We start from the raw sequence: 11469 nt of genomic DNA, 5'->3' as shown, positions 1-11469 counted from the left end.
GCCAATAAGAAATAACAATGTACAATATACATATACCAAATTGACGGCATATAATAAAGAGAATTGATAATAGACAAAAACAATAACAAAAAAAATATCGCTACCAATGAAAGATAATAGATAATAATACAATTCACATTGCCTTCACTTTCGTTATTGGTATAAAACTGTCAACCATTCGGCATAGCCAGCATATTAAGCAAATTTAACTCGAAGCCAAAATATGAAATTGCTGCAGTTCGTACTCGTCTTCTCGGGCATTTTGGCCCTTGGCTATGCCGCAAATGCCACCTGGGGTAGCAAGCTCTCGAACAGCGTGTTGTTGAACACCCAGAATGTGACACTGTATAAGAAGAACAACGATTACCAGAGCACCACCATTTCGTTCCCTACAAGCGTGAGTGTTTTGAAATGTGAAACAAATTGATGACATTCTGCTGAAGTTCACCTTTCGTTTCGTTCTATAGGGATCGGTTAATACCAAGACCATTACATACATCGCTGTTACGGATCGCTTTACCAACAGTTCGGGTCCCACCTCAACTTTGTGGTCTGGCGGAGTTGGCTTCACTTTTGCCACCATCAATGTGAAGAGCCAGTACGCTCAAGGCATCAATGTGACCGCCCAATTCTGGGGATAAACATGACAAGGAGTAACGAGTTTTACTAAAGGAAATTGTGAAGGAAAAGATTAATAATAAATACTTATATTGTCTATATAATCAAAGTGTCACTTGAGTGTTTCAAGTTGTTAATGTTTGGGCTACTGAGAGTGCCGAGTGCTGATACTTACCTTATCTGAATAGTCAGTTATTCGCTTTTGAAGGGACATAAACTAAACCACCATAGAAACTTCATCTCGATAGTCTTCAGAATCATTGAAAGACAGAAGATTATTCTATTCTAGGTCAAAAAGTATGAAACAGTTATTGATTCCCACAAATAAATATAAGAATAAAAAGTAATTTAGAGAATTTGTCATGGAAAACCTTTTGAACCGACTTGGGTTCCACAACGGAGATTCCATTATCCTTCAAAGGGAGACGCATAAACACAGCTTCTAATCGGTGTAAAGTTATCGATTAAATGTACTTCCTTTTTGCCAATTCGATGACAATGAATTCGGTTTCAAGTTAGCTCAAGCCGAAGCTTTTGGCAGCTGATGGCAAAGCTTTCGCATGCGAGAGCAGCTTTTGTTGCTTGGCAAGTTGGGCTGACGAATGACAGAGATGGCAGCAATACAAAAAAAAAAAAACAAGAAAAAAATCAAGTTGGTCGAAACACAAACGTCAAGTGAAGAAATCAAAATTAGCTTTTAATTGAACAAAGTAACTGAAAAACTTCTACAACCTAAAAGTATGCTATGTATTGTAAAAAGATATCGCGAAAATTGCGAAAAACTGGAAAAACTCTGTATTAAAATAAGTGCACTGTGAAAATTCTCCCACACAAAACACTCGCGAACACACACACAGAGAAGGCGGAGGCGCGCGCATATAAACCTATGTATACATGGACAAAATGCAATTTTCATTTTAAATCACAACAACAATAACAACAACAGGAATAGCAACAATAGCAACAACATTAAGAATGTCGCTTGAGCACACTTTCCTTGGCACTTGGGAGGTAAGAAACATTTCAATAATTGACACAATCCTAGAAATTTACACCGCCCGCTCCCTTCTCAAAACTCGAAATTGTTCTTTTTTTTTTTGAATGCTGAACTCTGACATTTAAATTCCTGCCCTCCCAACGCCTCCTCCCTCGCCGCTGTCAACAAATTCACAGATTGTCTGCTGCACATTTGAGGGCAAGCGGGAGCTCTCCGGTTTGGAGGGGTAAGTAACTTATTGATACCAACTGAACCATTTGCTAGATGCAATCACAATCCATTTCTCATTTGCCAGCATCAAATTTCGCCTCGATGACACTAGCGATATAACCTGGTATAATGATCTGGTTAGTCCAGTTCCTGAAACAAAAGACTGCGGCACTTGCTGTGACTCGGCAAGTGTATTATTTAGTTGTGAGACCTTCGATGTGCATGAGACGAATCCCCGTTTGGTATTTGGCGCCTTTGCCGGTCACAGTATTGAATTTAGTGTAAGTGTAAAACTAATGAGTTACTAAGAAAATGCGACATAGCTGGATATATCTGATTGAATATTAAACCAAATTTATTCTAAAGAAGAAATTCTTCTTCAATTAAAAGTAATGTTTACATTTCCAACTGCCCATGAATAGTCATTTGAAAGTCATTCGAGCTAATTTCCTAACGATTGAGAACAATTCTTGGTACAATTGGCATGGATTAATGTTTTCAAATAGCTTTTACTTATATTTTAAGAGATTAACTTCACTCAATAGTATTTAAAATCTATTAATCTTTTGTTGTTTTATAATTAAAGACCAACACCTTGACACCGACTGAGACCTTAGTGCTAAGCTGTGAGAATTGGTATGCCGTGGAATGCAAACGTCTACAGGATGGCCAGGCTGCTGGCCAGGAGAAGCAATTCACCTTTGGCGAGGCACTGCAGGAAACGTATTTCAGTGATGTGGTGGTAAAAAGTGGTAGTGGCTCTGAGTTTGCATTGCATGCATCGATTTTACGTTTGAATGGCTTCGATTGTAGTATGTGTGCGAATAGTGCGCCGTCATTGGCAACATCCACACAGCAGCAGCAGCAGCAGCAGCAGCAACAGCAACAACAACAACAACAACAACAACAACTACGTGCAACATCCACAAAAGCAACAAATAATTCAACCATTACACCACAATCCATACGAATATCTGTGGCAAGCGCTTCAGTTGGTGGCGATATTGAACAGAAAATGTCGTTGCCACGTTTGAATCTTTCACCCATTTACCTGCAGCCGCCCAGTGACTTTCAACTGGGCTCAAGACCCGCTCTGGGCCATCAATTTAGCAGCAGTTTCAATTGCCTGAGCAATGGCAATACTCAGGAGCGGCATCAGGCAGAAATGGATGGGATGGTGGGCGATCATCGAGGGTTCCTCAGCGTGGAGACGGGCGGCGGCAGTGGTCTGCGTTGCCACTCCGATTCCCACTTGGAGACTGGTGCCCAGCAGCAGGCGTCCCATTGCAAGAATATATTCAATTTCTGTCAGGATTTGATGCTGCAACAGCAGCAGCAGCAGACTAGCCTACAAGCCGTCACTCCGCTGGCTCCATCAACAATGGGGCTGGCCGTTTGCAATACCAGACGGCCGCCCTTGTCACCGTATCGGGCACGTAGTCCCTCACCCTTTCCCAGCTCACTGGATACACCGCCCTCATCGCCACTAACCCCAGTCGGAGTGCTATATAATTTACCCACATTTCTATTGACACCGATACTCCATTGGCTCTATACGGAATCATTGTTGCCCGATCTCGATGAGGATGTATGCGAGAAGCTGATCAACTTTGCTGAGACTCAACCCTCGCTGACCAAATTGGTGGAACCTACGCGCAAGTACCTGAGATTAATGCGACTTAAGAAGTGTAAGTGACAACAACAACAACAACAATATTATGTATACCGTAACGATAGATTTCATTTGTTCTCTTTCTGTTCAGTTGTTGTCAATGTCACGATGGATTTGCATGGCATTCTCAATCGTGTAATACAGTGCATCAATCCCATCAGTATATCCCATGAACCTGCCCAACTATATGCCACATTTCAGGATGCATTAAGAGAATGCGCCATCGGTAAGTTCAATGAATCCTATCTAAAAGCATCGAGATGGCCAAAAAGGTATTCCTCTTTGGTAGATATTGAGTTGACCTGGTCGGGTTTGTCCTGCTTCTGCTGCTTTGTTTTCAATTAGTTTTGTTGATTTTTGTTATATTTAGTATTACAGTTCTCTACTGGCAGATTATGGTGTGAATTTCCATTGAGCAGTTGTCGTATGCGTAATGCAAATAACGTATACGACTAGTGGTTCGGAAATGTTAAGGCAGAATGATAAGTAAAAAGGAAAATTTTGTTTAAAAAACTATAAAATAACTTAAGCAAACCGTTTCAAAACCATCTATTCCTTCTAAACAAAAGTAAAATTTTAGTCGATAAAGTAGCCTTTTCGGTCGATGGTTCCTATGGTGGTCCATGAAAGGATTAAATACCAGGCATTATCATTAATTGTACGCAAAGCAAATTAAAACATTTATTAAATAGATAATGAATGATCTAAAGGTTAGAAAGGTTTGCTTAACACCTACTGAATATCATTCCAGTGATCCAGGAGTCATTTAATGGCAGAAATTTGAAAAATTAAGTTATAAAAACTGCAGCAAAACTCCAATCTGATTAAATATTTTGAAATTTTTTGAAAAGGTGGATGAATTACAGAGGAATTGCAGGGGACAATTACAGGATAAACTGCTCGTTGGCTCTGTTCCATTAAATTTAAATGCATAAACTAAATACTATGAACCTTGATTTATCTAATTGGCATCTAATCTTATATTAATTATCAAATCCACCAAAGCCTTTGAGGCAAATTGAGTTATCAACCACAGTGGGGTATAAAAGCAAGAAAATACTAATGAAAGTAGGTGAAGGGGAATTTAGCACCACAACCAAAAAAACGATCTTCATTCCTTGAATTCAAAATGTGACATTATTATTATTATTAACAAACGTCTTGTGTATATAAATGAATTCTTAGACCCTAAGAGGCGACAATTGTTCTTAAATATGCTTATTCTAATGTTTATATTTCATACTCAATCTTGAGTGTTTTCCACAGAGTGTGGAGGCATGTTTTGTTTTGGAATTAAGCAATAATTGCCATATGTTTGTTCAATCTGATTTGGTGAAGCCATTTCAGATGAACACAGTAGGTAAAGGGAGACAATTGGATCACTGGTCAGCAGCATCTTTACTTTACTTGCATTTATTTATCTTAGAGTTAGGACTAATTACAAATTGGTTGGAACTTAGTTACTAGCGCTAGCTGCTTGGGCCTTCGGCTTGTGTATTTACATATTTAGTTTACCTATTTCATTTACCTATTTTATTTATTTATTTACATTTCCATTTTGTATGATTAATTATATTTTCTAAATTTAAACCTATAGGATGTGGTAGTAATTGGTTTTTTTGAGGTAGTTTATAATCATTAAGAGGTTTGTTGGAGTAGGATTTGCAAGGATTGATATGGGGCAAAATTGTTCAAAGATTTCTTCCCTAATGTGGGAGGTTGCAGGGCAGTTTTTTAGTACGCGTTTTATGTTTTGCAGGTTGGATAGGGTGTTATGTCGTTCGGGTTGATGTAGTGTTGTTGAGTGAATCTTGTGTGTCCTAATCTAAGTCTTAGAACTTTTATTTGACCCATCCTTGTTATGTCTTTTTGTAAAGTGTTTTTGAGATAGTCTCCTGTGTGTGTTCGATTGCTGTTTAACTATTGGTACCATGTGTTGCAGCTATCTATGTTGTTTTTAAGTTTTTGGGATAAGTTATAGGAATTAAGGAATTTGTTTATATCAGTGCAATTAAAGATGGGGGTGTAGTGGAGGGGCATATTTAGGGTCGATTTGGTGGTTTGGTCGGCAAGCTCGTTACCTTTAATGCCACACTGGCTGGGGATCCAGAGGAGTTTTATTTTGGTGTTGGTTTTTGTTAAGATTGATCTTATTAAAGTGAGGTACAAATTGTTGTTGTTGATGTTGCTTATGGATTTGATAGCTGACAGGGATTCGGAGCATATTATGAATTTACCTTTCTTGGTTCTTGTCAGCTTTATTGCTTCAAGAATGGCTATTGTTTCTGCGGAGAGGATGGAGGAGTAGTGTGGTAGGATGCCTGTTTTTAGAACTGTTGTATCGGTGGTTATGGCGAATGTGGCAGTTTTATGTTGCAGGTAGCCATCTGTGAATATATTTTACAGATAAACAGTTAAAAATCTAAGACTTAATAACTGAGACTCTCTTCCCTTTGATCTCCTCTTCACTTTCAATCATCAAGAAAAGTTGTTAGCCAAGTTTTCTTTGTTTGTAATTCCCAAATAGTTTTAGAATCGTTATTTAGTGGTGTTAAGGGTTCTTATTAAACTTATTGAATTGAATTTGCTTTTACTTTCGTTGTTTGTTTTCACAGGATGCGCAAAGGTCTTACAGTTTTGTAATATTTTCATCAAAGATGCCAGTCACATGGCACGGTATCAAAAAAATGAAATAGTCAAATATGTTCGAACCCGTATACCAATATTTATGTCACAAATGCAGCAACTACTACGCAATGTGCTTGGCGTTTTTGTGGGCCTAAGTGCAGATGAGAAGGCCGATTTAGTAAACTATCTAGTACCTGAGGTTAGTTACAGACCGCCAGAGCTATTCTCCCTCTCAATAATGATCGATTTGCACGTTTCAGATTGAATCCACTTTATTGATTTTGACCGCTGTGATAGAGGAAATCAAAAACTCTTTGGAAACCATGTGTAAGGTTAGTAAAAGTCATTGGAGTTATGTCCTCTATCGATCTAATTCGGGGAGTATTTTTTGCATTTTAAGGATCTTAAGTGCTCGCACTTGGACTTATCGATGCAACAGCAGCAATCGGATGATGCCATTGCCAAGCAGCTGCAACTTGTTGATACGGGCGGCGGCGGGGTTGGGGGAGTGGCCATACGACCACGTCGTGGCCCACCCGTGGGCCTGACGCTGTATGACAATCCGACGGATAAGCAGCGTCTAAGTTCCACGGAGAATGATCTCAAATTCGTTCTCTATATGTATGAAGTGAGGAAAATGCGTGACATCTATGGACGGATTGCAGCCGCCTTGGATATTATTAAGAACAAAAAGTTAGTTGATTGTTGTTCGTCTCCCATCTCCATTATCGAACCATTACACTTTGTTGCAGAAAACATTTTTGTGAGATGGATTTTCTAAGCAAACGAAGTACAATTAATCAAAATCTCGAGCAGCTAATTGTGGATATACCCGCTTATATATTTATTGTGGAGAACTTATCGGATCGTTTGGACGATAAGCTTGGCTGGAAGGAGTTTAAGTTCTGTTTCAAATTGGCAACAAGTCAAATAGTAAGTGGAAAACATTTTTGCAGTCCCGAGTTATTCTACGATTTTCTGTTATTTTTAGAATGGAGTTATTGTCAAACTGTTGGATCACAAGTCAGCCTTACGCGAGGCCATTAGCCAAATTTGTACATTGGTACGCAAACAGGAGTTCACACAATCCCTGATCGAGCTGGGACTCTTGGAGGCCTCGAATCGTCTGCAGCACGATCTCAAGCTGGCCGATCATGAGAATAATCTGGGCTTGGGTGTCAGCGATGTCGAAACCATGTGTATTGATCGTAAGCACTACTATGACTACAAGAACATCAAGGTAATAAAGTGGAAGCCGCAGAGAGGTCAAGAGTTAATGGGCAACCTCTCTTTCATAGCTGAACCTCATTCGACATCTGTGTGAGCCTCCCATTGCGGCTAATAGTAATCTATCGAAAAATGCTTTGCGTCTATTGCACTCGGCTCAGTTTGCCGATATGGAATTTGAAGTGCATACTTATGCCCCAACTGCAGCCAGTGCAGAGGTCCTGGAGGTCGAGACACAAACCCAGTCGCAGACGCAGTCCGAGGGGGAAGCCCATTCGTCTAGAGGTCCGACAACTGTGGCCCTGCAAGTGCATAGTTTTAAGGCACATCGCGTCATAGTCGCTGCCCGCTGTGAATGGTTCAAAAAGGCATTGATGTCCGGCATGCAGGAATCGATCAATCGGAAAGTTATCATTACTGACACATCGCCAGTGATATTTCGACGTTTGCTGCTGTATCTCTATGGGGCCCCGATCGATCGCACAGTTGGAGCAGAGCAAATCTGTGAGCTAATGCTCTTGGCCGATCGTTATTCCATTGATGACTTAAAGGTATATACATACACCCCACACGATCAGATGATCCTTGACCAATCATTTGTTTTGATAGGAACTATGTGAGAATACACTCAACTCCCTAATCGATGAGGACTCAGTTGTCTGTCTACTGGGCATTGCGGATCGTTATATGGCAATTGCCTTGAAGTCGAATTGCTTGTCCTTTCTCTCCCAGCATGCTCAGTTAACGAAATGTGAAATATTCAAGGAATTGCCGCAAACCCTTCAGGTACAATATACTCATCCTACAGCAATATAAGTTTTCCCCTTAACTAAGAGATGTGTTTCCCCCAGCTTGAGGTGATGGACCTAATACATTGGTTTGGCCGAGTCTCAGAACCCTGGAACGATCGCGGCTTCAAGCCACGCAGCAGTTCCCGGCATAGTTTGAAGAGCCCCTCGAAGCCAAGATCACGTTCGCGCAAATCTTCGCCATCCTATATGTGACGCCGGCAGAGCGCCAGTGAACAAACCGTAAATAATACAAATAGTTCCAATCAATTTTTGCGTTAATTGGAAAACCGCCCCGACAAGAGAATTCTTCTTAATTTAGTTAATTAGTTAGTCATGTAAAAATCAAGTCAAGTCATCGGGCAGGGCCTAAAGAAGCACAAATTCTACAAAAACAAAAATCCTGACACTTGCCAAGTTATACACAGGTACAAGGACATGAAATCCAATCCTACTTATTAATGATTTCATACAAAAATCAAATATTTGTTTGAGTTAGTCGTAGTTATCACATGTTTACAGGGAATGGAACTGCAGATATATGTCATTAACGAAACATTTTGGTTTTAGTCCTTCTTTATTAATTTTAATGCCTAATCAAATGATTTGCATTCGTATCAGTTGATTGACATTCGAATTCAAACTTGTTCAAAAATTTCATTCACAATGGTCAGAAAATCATTCTTCATTCCCTCAACTGACCATCTACACGGCATTTCAATTAGATGATCTATAACTAAGCAGTCTTCATTTGATTATAATCCATTCTACTAGCCAAATCTGTGGAATTTCTTCATGTTTTTCGATTGTTTAACTTTCTGGACTTATCCTATATGTGTTTCTGTTCTGATGGCAATAATTAATATTTTGGCTCTACAATTTACACATTTCATAAGCATTGTATGTAATATATTACATATATGTATGACTCAGACTTATATACATTTAATAACTGACATGGCAAAAAGGAATTTTAATTGGATGCTGTATTATCCGATAATACGATAAACATGTATTACCTATATACATACATATATATACACATATATATATTTACCTATACACTATGTACTAGACTAACAGATGTATTCAATAATTTTTTTACATAGCTAAAGAAACGAAATGTTTCAAAATGTATATTTACCGAATTATAATTAGATAATTATCTTCTTTCTCCTTGGAAAACAGCAAAGCAAAAGAAAAGAAAAGAGAACAAAACAAAGAAAAAACTGTCTCCTTCTACACCCAAAAACAAAAAAAAAGTACTAAGAAACAAAATGTTCTTAATGATATTTGTATAATTGTTGTTGTGTAAGTGTGTGTGTGTGTGTGTGTGTGTGTATATGTCTGTCTGTTTGTTTGTTTCTTATGTATATGTTTACCTTTATATATATATATATATATACTATATATGATTGTATGAATGTAATTGGTGTATCATAACAATAAATGTATGTATAATACCCTGTATCTATGGGGTTAATAGGTATAATTATTAAACCAATTGATTTCCCCGAAATGTATGCAACAGAAATCTTTTCTTAGACATCCATTACTAGTCCGTGTACTGATCCATCTGTCAGTCAATGTTTCATATACATATATAGGTGAAAAATGTGAATGTGAAAGAAGAAGAAACCGAGACTTCCCAGTAAACTTTTCGAACACACATTTCCCTCTCCCCCCTTCTATAACCCATTACTTGCTACAAGGTATCTCGAAGTCGGCTCTTCGACTTGATCTATGTATGAACTTGTCTTTTATTACTATTATAACAATTTGGTGTACCTATTCGAAATTAATTTATTACATATCATTTTGTGGAAAATAATTTCTATGATATTCCTCAAAAGTTGGAATCAAATACTAAATGTGTTGAAATAACAATATTATTATTACTATTATTATTATTATTATTATTAATGTGGAAGCCAATTATTAAAGCAAAATGTTTTCATTGAACAGAAAATATGTTTTTACATCAATTTCGTTATATCTGAAATATCTGAAGAAAAGCAAACATAATACACAATCGTAATATTTAATATATTAATTGTTGTCTTTTAAAAAACTGAAAAAATGGGTAAAAACAAATGGAAATGCAAGAACTTTGAAATAAAATTCAAATTAAACAGCTACTTATAAAGGTGTACCTTTGAAAAAAAAAAGAAAGTAATGATATTAATTTATTTCAAAAATTTGGAGTCTCTGAAAATAGAAATTCGATTTTCCACTGTATAAGGATGGCAAATTGATGGCATATGAGTGAACTAGTTCCAATGTTTGTTCAATCAGCTGCTTTTGACGGCGCCCAGATTGAATTTGAGAATGCAAGGCATATCCTACAACTGCGCATTACGCATACGACGAGTGGGCCCATCAGCCTTCCATCCGCTGCTTGCAGAGAGGGAAACGAAGGAAGCAAAAGTATAATCTAACCCTGAGAGATACACAAAACAGTGGAGAGAGAGAGAGAGATCCACTGACTTACGACACACACACAAAAAAAGAGAGTAACTTAGAGAGTACAGTGAGAGAGAGAGAGCGAGCGAGTGGGTGAGTAGAGGTGCGAGAGCAAAAGCCTTCGGAGCGAGAGTTAACATTGAAATCATGTGGAATTTTTCATGGAAAATTTGCGCTGCCAGCGTGAATATTTCAGCGTACAAAAGCCGCCGCTGCCGCCGACGTTGCCATCGCCATCAAAACAAGAAAAAAAAAAGAGAAAACTTCTCCCCCTCCACACACACATACACATAGACAGAGTTTGCCATTGTCGATTGGAAGTTCTGCGAAGACTTGAATACTCTTTTTTTTTATGAATTTGAATCTTCTTCAAATCAAACTCAATGCAACTAAAAGAAGTTTGGAGTTGGAACAAGTATTTTGTTTTTTGTTCATCGAGATTCATGTGAATGTGTTGTATACCTTGTAATGGCAAGGGTATCAAAATCAAGCAAAACCGACTATTAACGAACGACAGTCGAGGACAGCCGAGGACCAGCAATGAGCGATTCATTCATGCCTCCTCATACTTTGCTGCTCACTTCGGCGAGTTTTCGTTAAATGGGGTTTACAGCCTACTGATTGCGTTGCCATAGTAGCCAACCCCCGAACGCCACGCCCCCCGTCCACCAACCATTGAAAAACACACACACACACACAATGAAGAAAAGAAAAAAAATTAAGCAGAAATTGCGTTCGGCTTTTGCTCTCTTTCTCTCTCTCTCTCTCTCTCTGAGCAATGCTGCAGCTATTGCTGCTGCTGCTGCTGCTGCTTTTGCCACACAGGGCAGAGGAAAATCCATTTTCCATTTTCCTAGACGGGGACA

The 11469-nt window shown here is 38.5% G+C and overlaps 2 protein-coding genes across 2 annotated transcripts; both read left to right on the top strand.

Annotated features, from left to right (window-relative positions):
• Window positions 1-185: 185 nt before the first annotated feature.
• On the top strand, window positions 186-727 carry LOC137583523 (uncharacterized). Its single transcript, XM_068298587.1, has 2 exons — window positions 186-397; window positions 468-727. Exons 1-2 carry the CDS (start codon window positions 224-226, stop codon window positions 639-641), a joined length of 348 nt encoding a protein of 115 aa, XP_068154688.1. The 5' UTR covers window positions 186-223; the 3' UTR covers window positions 642-727.
• Window positions 728-1265: 538 nt separating this feature from the next.
• Window positions 1266-9632, top strand: LOC137583437 (uncharacterized). Its single transcript, XM_068298470.1, has 13 exons — window positions 1266-1629; window positions 1792-1841; window positions 1911-2106; window positions 2412-3513; window positions 3589-3723; window positions 6113-6324; window positions 6386-6457; window positions 6526-6818; window positions 6878-7058; window positions 7117-7365; window positions 7424-7903; window positions 7962-8138; window positions 8204-9632. The coding sequence occupies exons 1-13, from the start codon at window positions 1594-1596 to the stop codon at window positions 8354-8356; spliced, it is 3336 nt and encodes a 1111-aa protein (XP_068154571.1). The 5' UTR covers window positions 1266-1593; the 3' UTR covers window positions 8357-9632.
• The last annotated feature ends 1837 nt before the right edge of the window (window positions 9633-11469 follow it).

This window comes from Drosophila tropicalis, unplaced genomic scaffold (assembly GCF_018151085.1).
Source record: "Drosophila tropicalis isolate 14030-0801.00 unplaced genomic scaffold, ASM1815108v1 contig_867, whole genome shotgun sequence".
Classification (NCBI taxonomy): domain Eukaryota; kingdom Metazoa; phylum Arthropoda; class Insecta; order Diptera; family Drosophilidae; genus Drosophila; species Drosophila tropicalis.
The sequence above is the reverse complement of the archived record's forward strand: the minus strand, read 5'-3'. Positions and strand labels throughout refer to the sequence as shown.

Bases quoted from the DNA above. Each gene is read 5' to 3' on its own strand.
- LOC137583523 (XM_068298587.1), top strand. From the start codon at position 224: ATGAAATTGCTGCAGTTCGTACTCGTCTTCTCGGGCATTTTGGCCCTT. The intron at 398-467 runs GTGAGTGTTTTG...TTCGTTCTATAG, and splicing joins CCATTTCGTTCCCTACAAGC to GGATCGGTTAATACCAAGAC.
- LOC137583437 (XM_068298470.1), top strand. From the start codon at position 1,594: ATGTCGCTTGAGCACACTTTCCTTGGCACTTGGGAG. The intron at 1,630-1,791 runs GTAAGAAACATT...ACAAATTCACAG, and splicing joins CTTTCCTTGGCACTTGGGAG to ATTGTCTGCTGCACATTTGA. The intron at 7,904-7,961 runs GTATATACATAC...TTGTTTTGATAG, and splicing joins ATTCCATTGATGACTTAAAG to GAACTATGTGAGAATACACT.